The following is a 25385-nucleotide window of genomic DNA, read 5'->3' on the forward strand; positions in this document are numbered from 1 at the left end:
ACTCAAAACACATTTTAATTATCACTTTACCCGGACTTTAAGTTTCCTTGATGTGGACGTTTTGTTTTCCCCTCAGTGTAAAAGGATGCGATGTTTTGTAGGCGTGTCCTTAAATACCAACTGTATCTTTGGACAGCAACTTGGGTCCATTGCATAGAGGAGCTGTATCAGGTTTTGGCTAAACCAGCAACATTCGTTAGCAGGATCAATTCACTGGTTGGTTTTGGTCTTTCAGAAAAATACAGCGAGAATGGCTACTGAATGGTTGTTAAAAGTTGGTCTAGATCCAGAAACGTTTTCATAAAGCTGTCCGCAGCAGATTGAAGCAATAACACAACAGACTGAAACACTGCATGGGAGGAAGCGACTGAGACAAAGCAGCAGATCTGATAACGGAGGTTCCCATCTGTTAGATGAATGCTTTAAAGAGTTTAACATAAAAATGAATAACAGCTGAATTTCGAGCTGCAGACTTTGCTTTGTCTTCGCGCCCGCTCTCCCTCTAATGGACAGTTTTTTGCTCTTTGAACTTAAGCATTCAGAAATCACACAAAAATGAGGCATGAAATTTTATCCCTAAGTTATCTGTTGACCTACCCCCCTGCTTTGTTCCCGGTCCCTCACCATTCTTGTTGGGCGTTCTGTGCAGCAGATCCAGCAGAATTTTGTTGAGCCGTTCCCTCTGAGCCTCCCGCCTGCCTAGCACCGGGTGGTGCAGCGGCGAGGAGGCCGAGGACGACGGCAGTTCCAGCATCTCTCCTATCCTCTCTGCGGAATTGTCCTCCAGCTCCTTGCGCTCCTCAGACTCCCGCCCTTCCTCCTCCTCCTCCTCCTCCTCCTCCTCATCGTCTCCCTCCCCTGCCCGTTCCGCTCTTTTGGGCTTGGCTGTAAGAAGTTCAACATCGTCTGGATTCATGTCCATGTCATCGTCCTCTCCTCTCCCGTCTTCAGCCTCAGGTGGGAAGTCATCACCCCGGTCGCAGGAAGAGGCGTCGTCCTCGCAGCCTCCGGCTCCTTTGGGTCGTTCGCTCTTCCAGGCAGAACGGCCCCCGTTCCTCTTGTAGTTGTCAGGGACGTAGTGAGGCTGCAAAAAAGTCACAATCAGACGGGGCTTTGCAGATACTTATTTGAGTTTGACTTAAATTACTTTTAAATGGACAATAAAATCAGTTCAGAAATCATTAGAGAAGTTTTGGAAAGTCATCTTAATTGAAGTTTCTGTGACATTTACCTAAGCAAGACCTGAACTTATTAAATGCTGTGTAGTCTGACTCAAAAGACGTAAACTGTGTAAGCCTGCCTGTTTCTGGCATTAACTATTCATTTTCAAAATCCCTGTCGCTACATGAAACTTCTCCCTCACAGCCAAACTAATCTCAACGCTTCATTTTAGCTCTGCGCTTGAAGAAACAACAACCTTCAAACTAGCAACCTAACTGCTGTCTTTTTCTGGGATTTTGCCCTTTTAATGTTTTCACACTCACAATAAAAGAAACTTCAAATGTAGTTTGTTTTACTGTGACTGTGAAGGCATTTATGAACACACCATCTGAGTTCAAGACATATTTCCCTGCAAGGACAATAAAGTATATCGTTTAGCATCATATTGTATCGCATCATATTTTAATGCCAGCGTTCAAATGTACAAATGTTCCCTCCTGACAATATTTTGCACTGTTGCTGCATCCTGAGCTTAGTGCCGCCAAAGATGGTTGTAATTGGTTCAAAGAAACACAAACAACCCAGAGCGTTTTTTCACTTAGTGTGGAATTATGACAGATTCAGCCGGACACAGCACAGAAATTTAACAAAGCGTGGCCTAGCTATGTGAGACTATACGGAGTGAAAACCCACCTGGTCTTCAATAAAAACAAAACTTAACAGAACTCAAAAACATTAAGATAAAAAACACATTTCGCACATTTCCGGGGACAAAATTTTAAAGCTTTTCCACCATTTTTCAAGAACCCATACAGTTTTTTTTCCCTGCTCCACTAGCCCTGAAATATTCAGACACATGACGTTCAAACCCTCCTCACGCATTATTCAGCTGGCCAGTAAGGAAAAAAGATTAAATGGAGAGATGAAACATGATGAAACGTACGTGATGGCAAACAAAATGTCACACGTCGACACATAGCAGAGCTACGTTACTTCGACAGCTACAGAAAATAAATGTGCCGTTGTGGTACGTTACGTGGACGGCTTTCCGTGGAAGATTACTGCAACGATTTCATTACACACAAAAAAACTTTAGGACTTTTCCAAAGCATTCAATCATTTTTTTTACTAACACCAGGACTTTTCCAAGCCTGTAAAATGAGATTGTGAAATTCCATCACTTCTCGGAGAAAATCACTTTTTGGTTTGAAGCTTTGCAGTGAAGAATAACTGCTTTAAGTATTTGGTTTAAGTTGCATGGGATGCTGTCATCACCCCTCAAGTCAACTAAATAGTGCATGAAGGAATATAATATTTGGATGTGGTTTACTGCAAACAAAAAGCTCATTTGTTTCAGGTTAGCCCCACAGTCACCTGCGATCGTGCTGCAAGCTGCTTAAACGCAGTGGCGAGGCAGAATGTGCCCCGGGCTGTAATATTACCTCCGCTCTTAAAATAACTGTCGGGTGTTTATAAATCAGTAACAGATCCCAGCACGGCAGCCACACCCCCCTCACTCTCACCGAGAAGTCTCTTTTGGGTGCAAGCCGCTTGGGGAAGTGGTTGAAGGCGTATGGCTTGGTGCAGACGGGGTAGCGGTTGCGATGGATCTTGTAGAACAGGTGAGCCGACTTGTCCAAGCGGTAATCACAGATGTACACATCCTGCTCTTTTACATTCTTTGGCCGTCCTGCAGGGAGGAACACACTTTGTATTAGCCGGGAACTGCTGGAATTTATGTTAAATTTTATGTTATAATTGATAATTATATTTATAAATAATTGTAAACTTGTATTTTGTAGACATATTCTGGTGTCAGAGGACAGAACTAAGCAAAAATGAGATTATTAAACTCCATTTATCAGCACCATCCTGCTTCATATTTATATTTTTACACACTCACACCTGAAACAAGCACACTTTTCTTTCCCAGTTTACACAAGCATACAAATAAGACAGCGAAATTCCTCCTACTAAGACTCAGACATGAACACTTTGAATACGGTAATAAATCTGGAAAATACCTGGCCAATCAAACGAGACAAAGAAAGAAACATTTCTATGACTATAAACTTAGCATGTAGGATCATGCAAACACCTGAAGAGATAAATAGGACCTTTGAGACTTTTGCTCAAATCTATACTCGTTACACAGATCCCAAAGCAAAAAAAAAACCTCATCATATGTGAGTCTGCGTATGTGAGTTCACCCCTCACCCTTGCAGTAAGTGTATAGATCCAGGACGCAGCAGGTTGCCACCACTGCCTCCAGGGGGATGATCTCGTAGAGCGGCATGCGGAATAACTCGTTCTGGTAAAACCGCCGCGATGGAGAGTGATGCGTCTCGTGAGGACGGAAGTAGTGGTGGCCAAAGGCAAACCTCTCACCCCTTTTGAGTTTGAGAGGATACAGAAAAAGCCAGCAAATGAATCAACGTAGTGCATCGAGATGAGCACAGCAATCATGTGTAATAAAGACCGTGTTTACTCTCACTGGTGCGTATTGTCAATATTGTTCAAAACACGTCTGACTAACTTACTTTTCATTCTTCCAGAGTTTCTCAATTCGGAAGATGTCGAGTTTGTCTCGATTGACGTGAGACAGGAGACGGTAAGACTGCCTGACAGGCTGGCCCTCGGGTGTGCGTCTGCTGTCTCTCATCAGATACACACAGTCACCTGCGCATGAGACAGACACTGACAGGTTACTTGTCTACAATGGTGACATTTTACAAGAAACCGCCTGCGTGATACTAAAGTCAGCTGACAGGTAGAGAACAACACCTCAGTGCAGTGACACTTCTTTACCCAAATCTGGGAGACGACTAAATTTTGGCAAGTCGTAACTTTAAGGCAAAAAGATCACAAAGGCAACATAAGATTCACTTCAAACCTGATGTGGCCTGTTGTTTTCCCACAATAAGCTTGGAAATAATAAAATTCATTTAAATGACCTTGACTAATTTGAAATAAACAGAGCCTGTAATAGTAACACATGGAGCTTTTTTTTTTTTTTTTTAAATGAACGGGCGCCTGTTTTGTCTGGCTCACGCACATTGTGTATTGCTTTGTGTGGGTGATGCGATCCACGGTCCTGCCAAGTGTTTCACACTATTCCACTCATCAACAGGTGGATTATATGCGCCAAGAAATACAGAAATATATCCGAAAAGCAGGAAGCGAGCTATAAAACAGGGATGCAAAGGTTGCAGGATTTTGAGTATTTAAAAACAGAACTTTTGCGGATGTTTTAACGAGGAAGAAAATGCATTTAACACTTTTGTAAAAACCTAAAGGATACAAGCAACGATTTGCCCCCGAGCCACACTTTGGACATGCCTGGCTTACAGTACGCCTTTTCTTTTTTGGGTTTGTTTGTGTCATCTAAAGCACCTAAAAACAGGGTCAGAAAACTATTTTTAAAAAACTGCATGAAGGCCAGTCAGAAGGTTACAGTGGTTACTTCTTTTTAATATCCGTTACTTATCAAGTCTTTCTTTCAAACTCCGCAAGTTTGGAGCATTGTTTGAGTGCTGCTTGGACAGAAATGGATGAGATTTGTGGCTTACGTTATTCAGAGAGTCGCAAAAATTAGTGACAGGTGCGGCGAAAATCACAGCAAATTAGGGCGTCTGCCCGGATTTCACGTTCAACATCACTGCTGATCAGAGCCAATGGGAGCTGGAGCCGATAAATACCCACGACCCCTGCAGAGTCATTTGTCTCGCAAATGAATACAGATTATATCTTTTCCCACTTAAGACAAAAAACAGATTTTAGTGGGTGTTTTTTGTCCAGTGGGAACAGGTTTTTATATGTAGAAAACTTGTCAGGGTGCCTTTAACATCAAGCTGTAACTCAGTCTCTCTTTGACTGAAAGTTTCAAGTGAGTTTCAGCTCTGATCACTTCGAGGATCTCTGATAGGTGTGGTTTTGTGTGGTCAGACGTGTGCTCTGCTCCACCCATAACCACATCGACAGTGATGTGAGATTATCCTGACGTACACTTCTAAATAACTGCAGCAAAGTGAGATTTTAAACCACGGAGGGTAAGCGAAAACAAGCTTTTCAGAGGACTTCAGGGACTGGGCCTTTCTTAGCATTTATGAGCTCATGACCGTCGGATTTTATTGTTTCGATACCTTGATGTAGCAGCAGGTCGTCTCTAAGGAGGCAGATGTAGTAGACAGAGCCTGCCTGGGCGTAGCTAGGCTGGGGTATCATGGGAACTTCCTGTAACAAAAATTACACATACGGGTGAGATCAGATGGAAGAGGTTGATGATAATTTAAGCCCAGACTGGGACTATGGTTCAGTATTCACGGCTGTTTCGGGTGGACATACGTACCTTGTCAATAGGTCGAGGGTCACACTGCTCACACAGGTAGTGCTCTACCTCAGTCTCAAGCCGCATGCAGTCAAAGTGCTGCCACACCTACAGTGACAAAAAAAGGAAGAAAAAACAGATAGAAGAAAAAATGGATAGTTGAAACAATTACTCTCCAGCTGGTTTCAACAGTGACTCATTGCAGTAGTTTCAATCAATATTTGTAACCCTCCCAGGGATCCTGTGGTTTAAGGCAAGGTAAACTGAAGACTTTTAAGGACTTTTTGATGATGCTCAGAAATGAGTTTAATTTTCTAATAAAAACTAAAGAGGGATCATTTTATTTTGCCCAAATGTTTATTGTAACATAAAACATGACTTTTGAAAAGACAAAGTTAAATTTGCTATGTCAAAAAAACAGCCTTTTTGGAGAACACATGGAAGACAATAAACATACTCTATCATCATAAAAGTATCTATTTAGTTTAGAGAGAAATGGGAAATATTTGGCATTTCTGGGTGATTTTGTGTCTCTCAAGCTGCATACGAGATTCCACTATTTGGATTTCCATTATGATGAGTTTCAGAAAATGAATTTATTAAATTATCTATCAAAAAAAATAGATGTTACCTATTATTTAAGACTTAAAAAAGATAAAATCTTACCTCCCATGTCTGAGCATTTTTCAGACTTTTGAGAGGTTAAGTCATTTAATACAATTTAAGGCCTTATTTTTTGACTGATAAATTCAAAGCCTTTTCAGACTTGTTAAGGATCCGCGGGGACCCTGAACCATCTTTGTTTTCTAAAAATAACAGAAAATATACACGGGAGGATTGAATGCTTAAGTACTACTCGGTTAGGTGGCGTCTCGAGAGAGCGCTCACTAAAACAGGTGTAACCCATCAGCCTGTGAGACAAAAATGATGGAAAATCTTTCTCTCCTTGTATGAATATAGATTTTCACCCTATTTTTTCAGTGATACATTTGACACATTTTTTCTTACCATGCACTTCTCACACTGGATCATCAGGCCTTCGTCTTTGTACATTCCACAGATGCAACGGATGACATCATCGTCCTTGTCGTGGGACCCCGAACCTCCTCCTCCATGGTGGTGGCCGTGGTCACGCTCCAGCGAATCCGAGCTGTCGGCCTCGCTGGCGGTCTCGCCCACGATCTCATCAATCTGAACAGCAGCTTCATGACGAGCACTGTAGTAGGCCTTACGCAGCCGACACACATCCCGGCCGACCGATGACTTCCTGCCGTAATATTTCTGGTGGGAGAACAAGACGGGTTGTAAATCCAGCTACTTTATTTTTGAGTAAACAAAACAAACATAAAAAGAATCCTCAAACAGCATAAGGAGATACACAAAAGGCAGAAAAACAGGCAGGAGCCAGCTGCCAAAATGTCACAGACAATGCTACACACCACAGCTCTCAATTTAACAATAAATCACATTCCCCTCACGCTTTTTTTTTCAGTCTGGCAAACAGGGTCTTGGGACCAAAGGGTGAATCTAATTTAGACGTCCACTTCAGACTTCTCTGACTGGAAGAGTAAGCTCCTCTGAGAGGTTTCAAGTGGCACTTGTTTAAACTGCTAGGCTGTACAGATGTAAATCAAAAGGGCCTGCAACGTGTGCGCCGAGGATCAGCAGTCATGAAGTTATATCCCATTTGGGAGGTGTTTGTGTGCTAGGCGGAAAGAAAGAAATTAACTGAGTGCGTGGGAAGACGAAAGCATTAGAGCTGCAGAGTAACAGCTTGAATGATCATTTTGATGAGGCTTTTTGATATTGATTGGGCTCTGAGAATCTGGGATCAAACTCCAGAGACTCACAAGTGTTCTTGCGATAAGTGTTATTAAATGATAAAGACTGGATACTGCAGCAGCCTTCACGCAATCTTCACACTGATTTTTCATTTGATTGTTGATGTAAACTTGACAAGTAGAGAAGATCTAAAACATCGATTAAGCATTTCATTTGATAGAGCGATCATTTTCAAACGATGACTGTGTCGGCAGTGAGTTTCTCCTTCAGCAGCAGCTAAAAGGACGTTTCCACTGTAGAAACTTTCCCAGAGGACCACGATCTTTTAAAAGAACCCAGGATCTAAACCTGAGCTTTGACCCGAGGAACCAAGGACTAAATTTAGTTCCTGTAAGATAAGGCGTTTTTGGACCAAATAAACTTTTTCATAGTACTAAGAAACCCCTTTTTTGTTGTGCCTGAGCTGCAGGAACTAGAAACAATCGCAATTTGTTGAAAGCCAAAGTTGTTTTGAGCACCTATTTCAGAGGAGGTGATGATGCACCTTAATGATGTAAGCGTACGATGACAGATCCAGACAAAGGTGTGTGTTGATTGGTCAGTCAGGACAGTGGAAATTAAAGATCATGTAATGTTAATGTCACCCAATGTATCCAGTATTTGAATGTGTACTTTCTCTCTCTCTTTTTCTCACCATCTTTTATTATTTAGTGCTGTTTAGATACTGTACTTATGTGTGAAGATGCTTGTCGGAGTTTATTAAAATGTATCATTTAACTTTATTTGTTAAAAAAGACAATAAATACACTTGAAAAAAAAAAGTGTGTGTTGATTGTTCAAACACAGCCATCACAACACTAGCCACTGCAATTATTAAAAAAACTATTTGCCATGTGAACAGCTTGTGATGAAATACAGAAAAATGGACCAAAACTGAAGTCGAGGCTTTACAAAGAATATATGCTATAAGGAAAATAAAACACAGTTTCCACAACTGGAAGTGACACTGCGATACCAACTGCCAGTCGGCACTTTTGCAAACAGAAAAAAAGCCCCTGAAGGTATGTGGTTCTCAGGGGAGCTCCCCAGTGGGTAGTTCCTCTAGGAGAATATACAGAACTGTTTTGGTCTGAAAACACCAATTTTCAATGCGTAAAATAAGATCCCACCCCAGGGTAATGCTTTCTTGGTGGCAAACTATTAAAAATCAAAGTTCTCCCAGTAACATGTGCTTCTCAACCTACAGGACTATGAAATCATGTGTGGAAACAGACACAAATAGCAGGGGATCATATGGGAGACCTCCCTACCTCAGCGTTGCGGAACACTTTGAGCATGTCTGTGTCGAACGCTTCAACGGTCTTATAGTAGCCGGTGAGGATTTGCTTCTCGATGGTGCTTAGGTCCAGAGGGTCAGACACCTTCTCATAGTACTGGCTGTTCCTGATGGCACAAAAAAACAACAGGATTAGTCTCTGCAAATCTGCTCTGAAAACATTTAATGCCATGTTTACACCTGGCATTAACATGCGTCCTGGCTGACAGGATAACAAGAGGACAGCTCAAAGTACGGGAGTGAATGCACCCAACGCTTCCTCAATGCGCCCTGAGATCCGATCGCTCAGACTGAATTTCGGATGTTGTCTGGGCCACATGTGGCCTTACTCTTTCAGCATTGTGTACGCTAAATTGTCCTGGACCGTCTACTCAGCTGACATCTTTGCTTACCCGACTCCCTGCTGGTCAAGCAAACTTTCTGTTACCTGTTCAACAGAGAAAAAGCGCAAGAGGCACAAGAAGGGGCTGAGCGAATCGATATGCTGCATGCAGCTCAACAATTAACTAAGTATTTTAAATAACAGAAAAAATAAAAAATATCTATACATTGCAGTTGACGTTGATATTGTGGCAGGCTACTACAAATAAATCAATGTATGGGAAACACTGCAGCAGCCTGCCTTATAGAGAAGTGCTGGGCAATATGGAAAAAATAAAGGCAAATAATAGAGTTTAAATGGTCTTTTAAGTGCATAAAATTACATCACTTCACTTTAATGCAGCCTTTAAACCCAGAAAAAGACAACAATTGTGATACTACGACATCCAAAACCTAGACGATATCCAGTCTCATATCACTATTTCGATATATATCAATATATTGCCTAGCCCTACCCTCCAGGCATACTAATAAATTGGTGCTTAAGTGTGCATATAGCACACCTAAACCTCCTATCTTCAAAATTGTTTTTTTCAGGAATTAGAAAAAAACACTGTTTTTTTAAAGGATCCAATGGAGATAGACCTGCTGTAAACAGGCTAAACTGGATCAGTCTGTGCAAAAACAGTACGTCAAAACATTTGCTGCTTAGAAATCCTTGAGTCTACAGCAGGTTTAGAGGTGGCCCTGTGAGGGTGGACCATGACAGTGTTAGCACCATGTAGCCAAAGAAAAATAATGAGCTGTTATTGTTTTGACAGAAAGTGATTACTATCAATACTGGACAAAAATCACAGCACAGGCTGTCACGGCTGAAATGTGTGACGGGAGATAAAACTGTTACACTATGTGGGTGCTGAACACAGACAGACCAGATAACACAGCAACACTGCTGTCTGGAAAACACCAAAACATTGTGAATGAACCACGAACGACAAGCAGATTTACACACTCTTACCTCTTCCTGGATGGCAGGTTCACCAGCGGAGCAGCGAGCGTCTGGCCAGCCGAATCTAAGGGAAAGACAGAAAATTAACATTCCTGTCATCATATTTCAATCACAGATCTTTATCATTTAGTGAATATTAGATATAAGAGGCGCTGACAGATAAGATTTGATCAGACCTTAGATCAGACTAGAGGTCACGCTGATGAGATAATTTAATAGAACTGGTAAAACCCAAACTCCATTGTCAGTACTTCATACCCGAGCAGCTGAAAGGAAAGCCAATCACATTACAAAAGATCCCACTCACCCTCTGCATAAATCTTTCCATCTACCACTCTCAAGTCGCCACTATAAAGACTCCTTGGCCAAGAAAAACATAAAAACTCCTTCATCCCCACTGCCATAAACATCTTACATAAAAGGCAATGATCCATACGACTACATTAACACTATGTCACTTTGCACCCGTCTCAATTATTGTATTGGGTATTTATTCTGTTTCTTTAGGAACACATGCTGTATGTTTACTGTCTGAGTTTGTTTTGCACTGTATGTTGAACCACATCTATGACGATTTTCTGTCACGACAGACAATAAAGTTTTCTGAATCTATCTATCTATCTATGAGTATTTAGAATAGCACAACAGAGAGTGTGATACTAGTGAATATATATAATCCAGTGCTATACATCAACACGGACACTAACCCTTGTAGCTGGTGATCATGTCACAAATCTCCTTGAAGATGTGCGCGAGACGAGCAGTGCGTGTAACTTCTGTGTTTTCCTCAGCGGCGGCGAGTCTCCGTGTGCGTACCGACCGCGACGTCTGCAGGGCCGAGAACTGCGTCAGGAACACATCTAGAAACGGGGCACAAGCATTTTACACAATTTTACTTAGTGTCAGATCAACTGAGTTTCAGTTAAGTTTACAGCTACATTAGAAAAATAAATTACAAAATAAATTGACATTTAAAAGCACATTCCAGTGTTGTGTTAATGGTTATCACTAAAACAAACACAGCAGCAACTCAAGCTATCTTGCAGCCTGAAAAAAATCACATCACTTCATCTTAACACATTTGAGCCTGAACACTCACCTGACTTAATGTTGCCATCGTCACGGATGACTCCTCCCCAGCGCGTATACAAAGACAGGCTGCTGGCGTCCCTCTCTCGCTCACCCTCTCGCTTCAGCAGCTCCTGTTTTTCCCTCATCTTCTCCCAGTTCCTCAATAGAAAAACTCGGTGCTTCAGCACAAAGTTCCTGATGATGAAGATAGAGAGGACAGGAGTGTGAGAACAGCATGTGTCTGTATATGCTGACATCACATCAACACTTGGACTCTCAAATACCGCTACATCTTACTGTTAAGTACTGAGATTGAGAGCAAAAATAGCATTTATTTGACTTCAGAATGTTAGCAAATGTTTTATACTAAATTTTATTCAAATCAATTGTATCTGTGATTGATTTTTCTGCCTGAAAGGCCTTTACAACATATGACATTTCTCTGTCCTTGGACCCTCACAACAGGCAAAATGTTAAATGTCAGCAAAAGAATAAAGCTAATAAACTTGTTTAGTACCTGTTAATTAAAAGGGCAATGTGGTATCATGTGGAGAGACAAATTAATTATGTGTTTGTTATAATGTTACAATCAGTATTATATCGCTGTAATTAGAGTTTCTCTTATGTATTGCTTGTCTGTAAATGTGTTTACCTTTCTCTGTTGGACATGGGCTTCATTAGATGAGGGTAAAACTTGTTGCTGTCGCTTGACTCTTCCTCCTGAAGATAAAAAAAGATATATTAAAGTATCTTAATTGCAGACACTACAGTACTTACTCTTGTTTTTATGTCCAAGTTCAATCAGAATTTGACAACCTAAATCCATGATGTATGTTGCTGAAAGCAACTATTTAAAACATACCATGATAAACTGTAAATTTTAGGTCAAACCATTCAGCCTTTAAGGTATTCTGAGCTACTTTTTTAGACACCTTGTGGCCCACTAAGAGTACCTCTGAGACACAGACACATTCCTGCCCTACATAGACACTGCACCTGATATTTAATGAAGAAAATGCCCCTTTTATAGCTTCAGCTGTATAACATTAAGCCAGAGGGTTTTTTTAATCAAAAAAAGAAAAATATTATGGTATAAAAGGCGGAACTAAATTAAAGTTGCAATAGTGCAAAAAAAATGTTGCCTGCATTCATTTCATTCATGTCTTCAAAGTACCATAAGTAAAAAATACTAAGTATGCAGAATTTGGCCCATTTCAGAGTCATATATATTATGATACAGGAATGTAATTTGTGATGCATTAATGTGTTTATCACTTTAAAGTTGAGTAGCTTAATAATGAGAATCTATATAGTAATTAATATAATCAAACTGATGCATTCTAGTAAAAAATACAATGTTTCATCCTGAAATGAGTGGAGAAAATGGGAATACTCAAGTAAAGTAAAAGTACCTCAAATTCATACTTAAAGATCAGTACCCGAGTTAATATTCTTATCACCACTGATGCCATCTAACATTAAGAAGTTATTGTCTGAAATGTCCATTACTTACTCGTTTCTTGAGCTGATGTTTGGACTTCCTCTTCTCCTTGAGTCGGCCAAGCCGCCGAGTCCCTCCCGTCTTCCCAGGCAGGCCGTTAATACGCTGGCTCTTCCCTCCGATGATGCCCCGGCAGCTCTCTGAGCCACACTTACACACTTGCTGTCAAGTCAGAGAAATGAGTTGTAGCAAGTGAGAAAAGGGTCGTGCCGAAAATAAAAGCAACTTATTATTCTATGAGAAGTTTAAAGATCGTGGCTGGTGCTCCACCTGCTCTTCTGTGTTGAAAGAATGGAAGTTGTAGTCGTAGGTGAGCTCAGTGCCGCTGGTGATGTCCTTGAGAGCAAAGAGGCCTATTCTGTACACCCCATTCACCGACCTACGAGAGAGAAGTCACAGGGAGGTTGAGTGAGCAGGTGTATTAACAACTGTTAAAATGACAAACTGAAGTTAAAAAAGGAAGAAGTTGTTTTGACCTGTGAGGTCACTGGGTCTTACAGTTAAGGTTATAACCCTCTTCCTCCCAAATTAGTGCTTCTATGCAGGTTTTTTAAGCATGGGAAAACTTGGTAAAAATAGGAAATTGCCAGTAGAACAGAGCCATGTACACATCTCTGCAGCAGACACGTATGGGTACAATTATTTTTTGGGGGGTTTTCCCTTTATTGTGATAGGACAGCATGTAGAGAAAGGGGGAGAGAGAGGGTACGACATGCAGCAAAGTGGGCACCCCGATGGATGTCTGTTTTTACTATATTTTAATTTTTCTGGTGTGTGACATTCAACATCACTGACGCACCAGAAAACAAGTTAGTGAAAAGTAGAAAGCAGCATGGAGGCCAGTGAAAATGTCACTGTTGTTACATCTGTTGCCTATTTAGTCTCTCTTGCACCAGGTGTTCCAAGTTACACCCCTGGCATGCATACTACAGCATTTTCGGTTGTTTTTACGAATTCATGTACATGACAATTGTTCTAGCAATGTTATCATATCACGCAGACTTTTATAAATGCAAAGAAAAGACATTTCCATTTTTAGTAGGGCCATTCTGTTTTAAATGTGGCCTTGTAGTAGGAAAAAAAAATGTCTGAAACAAAATGGAAAGCATTGTGTAAGAGGCGTAAAAGAAAATGATATCCCCTTTAGTCAAGTTTATGTCTTGACTTAAAACAATGATACACTAGTCCTCTTAGAAAAACAATTAAATTAAGGCATTTTAAAATCAGCACTAAAAGAGAACAGGACTGGCCCGGTTTTCATTTACTCCATTTGGCAACTGCTCAACAATTCGTCCTCCCTGTTTTCCCCTTTTCCAAACGAAGCAGTGCTCCAGCTTTTCGCCATTCTTCTAAGAATAAAGCACGCTATTCTGTTTGCCAGCCACTTGATAATTTATTCCTTCTATAGGGGTAAAAAGCTGGTTCAGCGCATTGTCTTCAGGCACTACAGCTGTATCTAAGGCCTGGCTCCATGTAATCTCTCTTCTGTGACAAGATGGATGACTCGTCAGGCTTTGTGCTGAAAATCCTCCATCGTTGTGGAGTCTTTTATTTCAACCCAGCCACTCTACGTTACACACACAAGCAGTTCACGCACACACATGAACCGACCAGCGTCCTAGATTATGAGCTGGTCTGTGCTGGAGGGCAGAGGGTACAGTTTGATTTGACTCTTTAGAGGTTGTTTGTGTCCATGGGGAATATGTTTACATTCACAAAATATGCTTGGTAGAATATATTTCTACCAAGCTGTTCACTCATGAAAATGAATATTCCACTAATACTCCTGTTTACCTGCAGCCATTAACATATCTTAAAAAAACATAACATTTTTTAAGTTTTCCACCAGTGAATATGTCGACAGTCAAACATAGCCTTCCTCTTTAAATCTTTCAACCACCTTCTTGAAAAGGCCACCATTGTGAATGTGTGCACATCAAACAACCTGTAGATATTTGAGGCTTTCAAAGTGTTTATAAGTACCAGAAATGGCCAGAAATGTTGGCTTTTGTTTTGGCATCCCACTTTAGCCTTGCAAACTGTTGGCTGGTTGGTTTGTGTACAACACATTCGTGACAACACACAGGGCTGACCCCAAAGGCCCAGACACACCAAACTGACATCACAGACTAGTGCGACTTAAGTCAACTTTGCTTTGCCTCACGTTGCCTGTTTTAACCAAAAAGTTGCGACAGAACACACCACAAAGCCTACTGCCAATGGCCAGCATGTTCTGCAAAATAACTCTCCATACCAGCAGATCGCGGTAGTCTGCAATCATCAATCAAAATGGGAAACCGAAAGAAGGACGGGATGGATTCAAGACACTAGTTTGCACATTCACAAAACAACCTGATGTTGAAAGAACAAAGTATATTTACCATTTTGTAAACAATAACACAAACAATTACGAGTCATTTCAGCTAAAGCTGCAGCTAAATCTTTCTTAAAACTTCTTTGTTTCGATCTCACACCCTCTATTTTTTTCCTCACTTTTGTTTCTTTTCTTGTCCATCAAGGTTGAACTGCCAATTAGAGTCATTTCCCTCACCAACGGGCTCCACAGTCTAGATGCAAATTCAACATGCAGAATCACAGTGCGGGAAACGCTGGAAAAACTAGGGTGACAGACGCTCACAGACACTCCAAAACTGACCAATGGCCGACCGTAAGTTGGTGTGTCGGGGTCCTAAGAGGTGAGAGGCCGCGTGTCACAGACTGCTGTAAAAACCAACCGACTTAAATTTAGAAAACTCAGCTGATCTCTGAAGAAGCATAAAATCATTTTGAAGGAAGCGTGCAGAGGAGCAGCACGCTGATGATATCAGAGGGCTGTGATTGGTTGAACACAATGTTGGTCCGGGAACACAATAAGGGATGTTGATGCAAAAACACGCTCTACTTGCCTAAATCATGTTGTGCCGGTGTATATACGTTCAAAAACGGAATAATACCGGCAAATCTGAAATGTCTTAATCAGAAAATACTATATTCACATTAAGGCCTGATTCAGGATATCCACGAAACAAAATATCCATTTCACATGACCTAAATTTCATAATATTGCCATATTTGGAATTATAACTCAACATTTAGTATGCATGTAGACGCAGTCATTCAAACCCTCTAAACTGTGCTGGTACATGTTGCAAATTCCCCATATACAGGCAAACCACGTCTAAACAAAAATCCAAGCAGGTCTCACTTTTAGAAGTCAGGCACAGGGAGGCCTGCTCAGCCAGCTCTCCAACTGCAGTGGATTTAGCCACGCTGTGAGAACAATCCCTCAGGAAACCAGTGAATTGTTTTGGCGTGGTGCAAGGCCTTTAAGCCATTTAGGTCTCTGACCACTGGCAAAGACTGACTGAGGTGATCTCATCAGATTACCACCACACAACCGCATTAATAAGGTTGGGGTTTCAAGGCAGAGCTTTCTCATTTACAATGAAGTGCACCTGCTACACGTGTCCCTTTTAGAGCGCGTGTAAGATAACCCAAACAAAAGAAACCCAATATTGGCAAACATATAACACTGTGGTTACTAAGACGTATCTTGGGTTAAGGTGGTTTATATCTGTAATAAATCCACACAACTTCAAGAAAGTTCTAAATATAACTAAGCATTTCTGCCATAAAAGGGAAATCTAACACCACTACAAACAAGCCCACAATTACACCTACAAGATCCATTGTAGCATGTGGTTATTTATACTAAAACCCCTGTTATCTGATAACATGAGTAAAGAATCGAGACTACAACAGCAGTAGCAGGATTTTTTTTCTTGTCTCTATTAGGATCATACCATACCAAAATGATTATTTCTACACTGAATGTCTTTCTCTTCATTCTGGTACTTTCACTATACTCTGTTTGCCTCTCACAGAGTAGGTAAGAAATTACCCAGCACACAAAATCATCAGGCACACAAGCAGATAGCAATTAACTGAAACTATTTAGGTAATAGGCTGGTATTTTCCAGTTCGTTAAGCGTAAGCGACGGAAGTATTTAGAAAACAAAATACTGAATTATCAAGCTGGAACATTTTCCAATCAGCTTCTCCCACTCTCTCCTCTTAAAGCAATCCAGCAAGAGTCTCAGCTTCACTTGTTCAACACTGTCTCCTTAATGTAGTCTGATAGTCCTTTAAGGTCCCCTGGCGAGTTTTTGACCTTTGGTACTGTTACAGGGCTGTTTTTCTTAAGAGTTGGTTCACATTTTGTTTGTCTTTTGCATACAAATGAGGACACACATGCCTGAAATACACAGTCATACCAATACCAATCCACTGATCTACAGGTGGCAGTAACACCAAAAAAAGCTAAAATGTGCAAAAAAAAGAAGCCTAATAAACACAGATGTTGGATTTAAAATATCAAAATAGCCATCAGCGTACATATCTAGTCTGCTAATCGCTTTTCCTGTTTTCTCCTTTGAGAAAAAAAATCCGGAACCATATGGGAGAAATTCATATTTTATATTTTTTTTTGTTTCCTGCAGTAATCTTTTTTTTTGCCATCCCAGTCAATCTAAAGCAGTTTATGCCAAGTCTGGCTCAATTATCTGTCCTTAACGGCTCGTGGCAACTGCTCATGTTCGTGCCTGAAAAGGCTTAGCCAAATCTGCGCTTTGGTGAGAACCCAAAAGCACCACAAGGACATCAGGAGGGAACTGGTTTAAAGCTGTCATGACACCCACCACTTCTGCATCTCACAGTTGGGTTCACAGCTGTGGTTTATGAAGCGTGCCTCATTGCCCATTCTGTAGCTGTCGATCACCATGCCGCTATCCAGGTTCAGACAGTAGTGGCCACTGTGGGAGAAGTACTGCTCCATCATACGGCTCCTGAAATATGGTAAGAGAGAGGGAGCGGGGCATTAAAAGAGAGGTTTTCATTAGTTTCCATGTCGAGATAAATTAAGCTCTTAACTGAGAAAGTGAAAGAGGCAGAGAGACCGATGACGAATATTCTAAATCTTTGGACATCCACATACTTTCCGGGGCTTGTCTGCCACCAAACAATACGTGAACTGATTTTCTCACCTAAACTCCTGTTCGCTGACCACCTCGCCCAGGTACTCAATGATAAACTGTCCAGAGCGAAGAGACTCCTTGGTGCGGATACCCCAGCCCTTGCCTTCAGCACGGAATCGCTCCAGACACTGGACCCACTCGTGTCTCTGGATGTGCTGGTTGTCACATTTATCGCCAGATGGGCAGGTGCTGGGAGAACACTCCGCAAAACTCATCCTGGGGAAATTATTAAAAAGTGAAATGAGGGTGATGCTGTCTCATGAACACCAGGATGTTTGTTTCTTTAATAAGCAAACTAGAAAAGTGTAATCAGTAGAGTGTAGATCTCAGCCAGGCAGCCGTCCGGGCTGATTGCAGCCACTCTAGACAATTCTTGTAATTTCAGCGAACGCACCATAGCGTGTTTCAGACGCATCCCAGAAGGTGAAAAAACACACCTTGACTTTTTTTTGATGGAGCTGCAGAACATTACACAGAGCATATCAAGTTTACCTGTTAAGGATGTAATTATGAAGATGAATGTGTTTGTAATGACTAACACACAGCCGCAAATCTTTGATCCATGTTTTTCATTAGTGGACTTTTATTAATTTTGTCTGTCCACAAATAAAATAGAAAATAATCCATTTAACTATATGCTTCTTCCATAAGTGAATAAGCAGGCACATATATGTATGGCACATATATCGGGCAGGCAAAACACTCCCTTGCAGTAAAATGACAGTGAAAACAACAAAAATTAACTAATTCATCTCATATCATGCCTAACTTTAGTGGATCATTACGTATTGGGTATGGCATTAATGAGAAGATGCTCTGGTTCCGATTGAGACCGAACTTCTCTATGGATTTCATTTTTGAGACACTACGAAGACCAAAATGTGGCCTGCAACTGTTGGTAAAGCTTAAGTTTTCAACTGAGCAGATTTCAGTAAAACTTACAGCTCCTACCGGCTGAGAGGAGTGAGGAGTCAGCAATCAATGACAAATACAATATATTTTTCAACAACTGTGAATCATTGCAACCGCAGGAGGTCCTTGACCACACAGTCATACATGTGCACACAAGATATTGGGGCTGACCGGTCCAGAAGTTTGCAAGATTAGCTGAGGGTGGACAGAAAAACACACTCAAACACTCACGCACAAACATGATCAAACACATGATCCCTTGCAGGCTTACACCTGGCGACATAACAAATAACTTAATGATATTCCTAAACAACATATGAGTACTTATTTTCAAAATATTATTATACTTCCAATGGGGAACCCATAAAATCAGCCACTATAAACTGTGATGTGTCTTTACCTATTCAGGCAGTCATCCAGGCATCCTTTTTCAGTCGATTCTTCACGAGGTTTACAGTTGCATGTAGTTGTTTCATAACCAGAGAGAGGCTTCACATCCACATAGACATCTGTGACAGAAACAGGGGGTTACCTTTTAACATTTACAGTTACTGACACTCTCATGAGGCGTGACCAGCAGTTGGAGCATCGAGCATTTTGAGTTCCTGTTTTACTAACAATGCATATAACTGATGACAAGGACTACAACAGTCAGAGCAGCCAACAGTAAAACAGTAAAATAAACAGTAAAATAAAGAAATGAAGGCACATAAATTGATCAGGCTTCATTTATATTCTGGTTTAATCACTGGAACAAAGCTGCATACTTACTTGATCTGATCTTTTTATAAAGAGGGACATCCGGCCTCTTGTAAAGCTGAAAAACAAAAACAGAAGAGTAAACATGAAGGGGTTTATGGACAGAAAATAATACTTAATGTGGACCTCCAGTGGGTCAGTGCCTTTTGAAACTACCAGTCAGTAAATTACTGTGAGCAAGGGAAATACCTAAAAACACTTAGTGCTCAATATGACTGATCACCTGATCGTGTTTCCACAGCCAAAGGATGTCATAAGGCAACTGGAAATCAATGCGCTTCTGTCTCAGGTACTTCCCTGGATAAACAAAGAAGGGGAAATGTGTGGGGAGGGGGGACAAAATTGAATAGTAAGAGAAGAAAGAACATATTTACATTCATACGGATGTATCATGCATATTCAGATACTGTTGGTGAAAAGTTTGACCTCTTAAATTTTGTTCTGTTCATTTTGACATAGCTGAAAATTTAAACCAGTGGTGACTGAAAACGGAGGCTTCCAGTTCCTAGAAACAGGTTTACTGAATAAACTGGATAGTTTAGATAAGCAACCCCAGAAGCCCAGGGGGAAACAAGCAGAGAGCGTTTTTTGGCTTTTAGTCACTATGACTGACTACGGGGTTTCTATAGCTTAAAGCAAGTGAGATTTATTACTTTACTGACCAAGATTCAAATTAGAAACTGTTTTTAAATTAAAAATGAAAGGAAAAAAACATGAACTGTCCATCGCTTACTTATCTGATCTTACTGATCTGTGTGATGTTGTTATGGGAGGCAATCCATTAATTTCTTTTAAGAAGTAGATGTCACCAATTATTTTTAGATTTTGCAATGCGAGGTCAGAAAACACATTCAGAAAGATCCTACTTTCCATGTTTTAGCATTTTTAAGACCTTTAAAAGATTAATTAATGACATGTCAATACCAATTAAAGCTCAAGGCAAACAAAAATAAATGTGTAATGAGCTTGCACACCACAGAAAATATGTGTTATTAACCATCGACCCAAATTTGAATGATAAAAAAAGAAAAAGAAATCACCAAGTATATCAAATTAGGTTTCAAAATCGTTTTCAAAAATGATTTATACATTTATCAGACTGAGGCTAAGAGGTTGTTGAACTTGGAAATTAGCCACTAACACACGGGGGGTGAATGAAACGACATTGATACTATGCGCTCTAATGTTAGCCTTTACATAACGGGGAGAGGTAATGACAAGGATGGCTCTAGTGTGTCATGAGGCCCGCCAAAAAAATCCTGGACACAAAAATCGAGTCTAGTATCAGCAAGTATTTTCTAACGTGTATAAGGTGTCTAAATAAATGTCTGATTTTACTTTATCCGCACTTTCAGATGAATAAATTCAATGTCCTTTAAAACATTACAAGGACCTCTACATATAAAAACATGAGTGGATGTAATCAAACCTTTAAAAGACAAAAACAGAAAACATAAATAACTTAAATTAGCCGACTGTTTTGAAATACTGGTCAATATATTTTGGAGCGGGGACGCCCTGTAGCTCAGTTGGTTGAGTGTGCGCCCCATGTGCAGATGCTGCGTCCTCGCCGCAGTAGTCGCGGGTTTGATTCCAACCTCGGCCCTTTGCTGCATGTCATCCCCTTTCTCTCCCCCCTTACACACTAAAGCTTTCGTATCTTCAATAAAGATCCAAAAAATAATCTAAACAAAAACAATTACAGATAAAAAGACAGATGGTAGTAACTGCATTCAGCAGTTTAATAGAAAATTCGAGGAAAAGAAAAAGTGATTCACTCACCAACATGTATAGGAGCTGGAAACAATCCATACTCATGTTCCCCAGGTATGTATTCCAGCTTCTCTTTCTTTAGCTGCAGAAGCTGACTCCGGGGGCTACAGGATGTGGTACAGAAAAGATAAAACGTAAGAGGCACTCCAGAGAAACTGTATATGTTGCACTGACATCTAAAATAAACATTAATATTCATATTTCTTTGCAACTCACTCTTCAGTCTTGTACACATCAGAATAAAGTCCCGCCTTCTGAAACTTCTTCTTTGGAGGTCTGGCTGCTCTCTTCTCCCGTTGGCTGGTTATGGGCATGGGCGGAGCTTGTTCCCTGGAGACGGTGCCTGGACGTTCTGGGGAGCCGTGGCCATCTGGCTTGCTTTCCATTGAGCTAAAAATAGAAGCATGATGGTTGGTTTCTAGTGACAGCTGTATTTAATAAATGTTCTTTTATATGAATATTAACATTAGTACTCACTGTAAGTGTCTGTCAGTGTGCCACAGTTGAGACTTTAAGGTATAAAGGTAAACGTGCAACAGTGTGGTGAAAGTCTGCTTACCCACGAAAGTGCTGGAGCTCGTCCTGGGTAAGCCAGCTCCTTCCAGTCCCAGCTCTGGGTCTCGCTACCAGGTTGCCCAGGTTCTCCTCTCTGTCCGGCAATCGCTCCTCAGTCTCTTCTACCTCCCCGTCCTCTTCTTCCTCCTCTTCTTCTTCATCCCCATCTCTATCCCAGTGCTTCCTCTTCTGACCTTTTCTACGCTGGCCCTGGACTACCGACTCAATAACATCCGTCACAGTGTCCCCCTCCCACACTCGCCCCCCCGCCGGCCGCTCAGCCCCTCTGTCCCTGTGCCGAGTCTGATTCAGCTCAACCACTGGTGGCGGGGAAGGTGGCGGGGAGGGCAACGGGTGTTTCCTGGGACGTCCGGGGCCTCTCTTCTTCACTACATTGTTCCCTGTTCGAGCCTGTCTTTGCAGCTTCTTGGCACGCAGGATTTTGTTGACATGGTGCAGGCTGTGTTTGGATGGCTGTGCCCGATGGGAGTGGTGGGGCAGGGAGGCATCCAGGCAACAGTCCTGAGAGGGGGAGAGGCAGGAGGAGGACGCAGAGCCGTGGGAGTGAAACAGTGAAGGTTGGTGATGGTGCTGCTGCCGGTGGAGCACGGATCCGTCAGGACCTTCAGAGGGCGAGAGGGCAACACCTCTCGTCTGGATACCTGATGACCCTAATCAAAGAAAAGAGAAAGTTAATACTGCATATGTAGAACTAAGTTTCAAAGCACACAGAACACAATTTAAGCAATTCTTAGCATCTGAAATAGGGGTCGATCGATATTGGCTTTTCAGGGCTGATACCGATCAGTAGTAGTTAATGAGACCGATAAACAGTATTTGGAACCGATATGCGTTTACAGTAAAAATTTAATATAAAAAATTCAAAAACAAAACTTTGTTTAAATGCCTTTAGCAAATGTATAATCAAAACTTTCAATATCGTACAAAGCAAGTTCCCAGAAACATTTTTTATAGTCAAGTGAAAATTTAAATACAAAATGAATAAATAAAAATAGCCTCCTGAGGCTTCACAAATCAAACTTTAGACCCATGCTGACATTTTCTTTGCAGTTTTTAATCAATTAATTTTTATAAGTAATCTTTAAAATAAAACGCCAATACAGATAATCAGCAAAATGCCAAATCTTGGCTCCTATAATTGCTCAGGTCAATAATATGTCCACCCCATTTTATAAGTGCCATTAGGATGGCTGAGACAGTCAAACTGTGTGATACTGTGGCTGTGTCTACGCTGAATGACGGAGTAATCTATTGATTAAAATGAAAGAAACCACCACAAAGACTAGGGATACAAGTATAAATTATTTTCATTGCCAATGTATCTTTTTTATCATCTTCTTGATTACACAATTAGTTGTTCAGTCTGCAAAATGTCATAAAATGGGGAAAATGTTAACCAATTTTTCCCAAAGCCCAAGATCCTTAAATGCCCTGTTTTGTTCACAAAACAAAAAAATTCAGTTCACTGCCATGGAAACTAGAAAATATTCACATATAAACTGAATTTTCACTTTTTTTCTTTTAAAAATGACTCAAACTGATTAATCACGTAGGTGGCAATTATTTAATAGTTGACAACTAATCTATTAATTGTTGCAGCTCTAACCAGAGTCCTGCATTGCGTCACGTTCCTGCAGATGCTCAGCAGGTGACCTGCGAAAAAAAGGTGATTTGCGGGTGGTATTTTGTCTTAATTCGTAGCTCAGTTCTGGATGAAAAAAAAAAGAACATGAAGGTCAGATCTTGGGTGTTGGATGATAAACACAATAAAATAAAATGAGAAGAATAAAAATAATTTTAATCCTGTGACTGCTGACTTTGTGTGTCAGCTGCCTTCTGCACCAGCTGGAATATGAGAGCCACTTCAATTAGATTCAATCAGCACATTAACTGTAGAGATGTGCTTCTCATTATAATGAAAATAAGCATTTAATATTCATTTGCATTGCATTTCCTAAATTACATTATTAAATAAAATACCTTACTTTCACATGCATGAAATGTCCAAAAAAATATCTTTTTAATCTTGCTGCCTAACCAGATTATTTGAACAGCGAATGTTTTTTATAGTATTTGCAGTTTTGAAATGACTCTTATTTTGGCGGGTCAGGTCAGACTGCAGAACTAACTCGTCATATGTGCGGGTGGCGGGGCAGGTGCGGTACTGCAGTTCCTGTTCATGAGCAGGTCTCAACAGTCAGACCCAGGTAACAAGGACATCTGAAGTCAACCATGAGAATTATTTGACACTGCTTCGCACTTCTAACAAGAATTGGCTAACACGGCATAAAAGACCATGTTATCCCTACCAGGCTGGCATATAAAACAAGGATTCAAGTGGTTACATGTAAAAAATAGTTTTCTTTGTCTATTCACCATCTCTCAGCCGCTCCTCATTTTCTCCTCTCGACACTTTACCTTACTTTCCATTCTCACATCTTTCTTCAAATCCCTTTCCTTCTCTACACTCATATTTCACCCTCGTCTTCCACACTTTCCCTTTCCTACTTCCCGTCCTTTGACAAGACTCATCTTCACTTTGCCCTCATCTTCTTGTCTTTTTTCCTCATTAAGAATGTTCTCCTGTCTCTCATCGTCCAGACTTCCCTCTCCCTCCTTCCGCCTCTGCCTGACCTTAGAAAACCCGTCTTCCCTCTATATTTCTACATCTTTTAATGCGTCTCATATTCTCCCATGTCTTCCAAGAACCTTGACCACAACTTAAAACTTAGAGGACTTCATTCATTCTATACAAGTAATTCGACATTAATTTTAAAATTACATTTTTTCTTAAATGTCTTCATCTTCCAATTGCTTTTCTTCCTGTTGAAGAAGTAAGAAGTTTTGTTTCTAAATCCCACTCCTCATTCTTTCACTCTTTTGGGCACTCATTAGGAACATTTCCAGGCAAATGTTTCATTTTTAAAAGACTTTGATTTTAAGCAGAATTGCACCAGATTAATTCATATTGCAAAACCTGTCCGAACACAAAGGGTAAGTGGGAAAGTTTCAAAAAGGCAACTGTAACAGACTGAATCAGTAAAAAAATATTTAAATTAATACACCCTTACTATAGTAGTTATTAGGGATGCCCCCTGAAAGTCAAAGATTCGAAGCAAAAGTCCTCAGTCAACTGAGATTCCTCCAAGTTGAGCAGTCTTTTTTTTTTGTGTCAATCAGTGTACTTTTGGGGATATTTCTTTCCACAGATGTAGCTGCAGCTCGAGAGCCCTCTACTTTCACCTTGTTCTCTGGTGCAGGAAACTGTGGACCCAGACCCAGAGGGAATCAGAGTGAGACGGAGGCAGCTGCCTGGTGAAAGAGAGGCTTTTCCCACTCAGGCCTCTAGATAACATTGTATTCTGACTTTTGCTTTAAAGTGATGAATTTATAACTCACAGTAACTTAATAAATCCCCTTTCCAATTGCAAAAAAACCCACCAACACCAAACGTCAAATGACTTTGCAGTAGTCACAGGTATTTATCGGCTCCGGCTCTGACTGTATGAAACGTGAATAACAACTGTAACATTAAAAAGCCAAACGTAAGCAGGTGTTAAGGTTTTTTGTACAGTGGAAAGGGGGCTAAAGATACAGTCTCTGGCTTCTGTTTAATATCTAATGTCAGGAAAAAATGTTGATGCCCAATTCCAATCGTTGGCGTAGTCAGCATGCATTAACTCGAAGGGCCAACTTGGCTTGTTTACTATATTGCGTGAACGTCACGGTTACCCTAAATGTCCAGCTGAACCCCATTTGAATGGGCAAACTATTCAGAAATGAAAAAAAAACAACTAATAGTCAAATATTCATGATGTACAGCT

General features: G+C 40.7%; 1 protein-coding gene across 4 annotated transcripts in view; it reads right to left on the minus strand.

Moving 5' to 3' along the window:
* ash1l (ASH1 like histone lysine methyltransferase) overlaps nucleotides 1-25385 on the minus strand; it is a 45957-nt gene that overhangs the window by 3939 nt on the left and 16633 nt on the right. For 3 of the 4 annotated variants that reach the window (XM_088090398.1, XM_042506740.2, XM_088090397.1), the window contains exons 5-26: nucleotides 21545-22211; nucleotides 21202-21375; nucleotides 20995-21089; nucleotides 19436-19509; nucleotides 19225-19270; nucleotides 18854-18962; nucleotides 17551-17757; nucleotides 17206-17352; nucleotides 12779-12887; nucleotides 12521-12670; nucleotides 11660-11727; nucleotides 11036-11202; nucleotides 10644-10796; nucleotides 9946-10000; nucleotides 8581-8713; nucleotides 6497-6769; nucleotides 5510-5596; nucleotides 5304-5394; nucleotides 3702-3840; nucleotides 3379-3551; nucleotides 2685-2851; nucleotides 598-1084 (exon numbers count right to left, since the gene is read on the minus strand). In XM_088090398.1, coding sequence (XP_087946524.1) covers nucleotides 598-1084; nucleotides 2685-2851; nucleotides 3379-3551; nucleotides 3702-3840; nucleotides 5304-5394; nucleotides 5510-5596; nucleotides 6497-6769; nucleotides 8581-8713; nucleotides 9946-10000; nucleotides 10644-10796; nucleotides 11036-11202; nucleotides 11660-11727; nucleotides 12521-12670; nucleotides 12779-12887; nucleotides 17206-17352; nucleotides 17551-17757; nucleotides 18854-18962; nucleotides 19225-19270; nucleotides 19436-19509; nucleotides 20995-21089; nucleotides 21202-21375; nucleotides 21545-22211 — 3771 coding nt within the window. The remainder of the gene's footprint in view (nucleotides 1-597; nucleotides 1085-2684; nucleotides 2852-3378; nucleotides 3552-3701; nucleotides 3841-5303; nucleotides 5395-5509; nucleotides 5597-6496; nucleotides 6770-8580; nucleotides 8714-9945; nucleotides 10001-10643; nucleotides 10797-11035; nucleotides 11203-11659; nucleotides 11728-12520; nucleotides 12671-12778; nucleotides 12888-17205; nucleotides 17353-17550; nucleotides 17758-18853; nucleotides 18963-19224; nucleotides 19271-19435; nucleotides 19510-20994; nucleotides 21090-21201; nucleotides 21376-21544; nucleotides 22212-25385) is intronic. The other variant, XM_042506741.2, reaches the window with a different exon arrangement.

Source organism: Plectropomus leopardus, chromosome 17, assembly GCF_026936395.1.
Source record: "Plectropomus leopardus strain MGB_pleo_1.0 chromosome 17, ASM2693639v1, whole genome shotgun sequence".
In the NCBI taxonomy this organism is placed as follows: Eukaryota; Metazoa; Chordata; class Actinopteri; order Perciformes; family Serranidae; genus Plectropomus; species Plectropomus leopardus.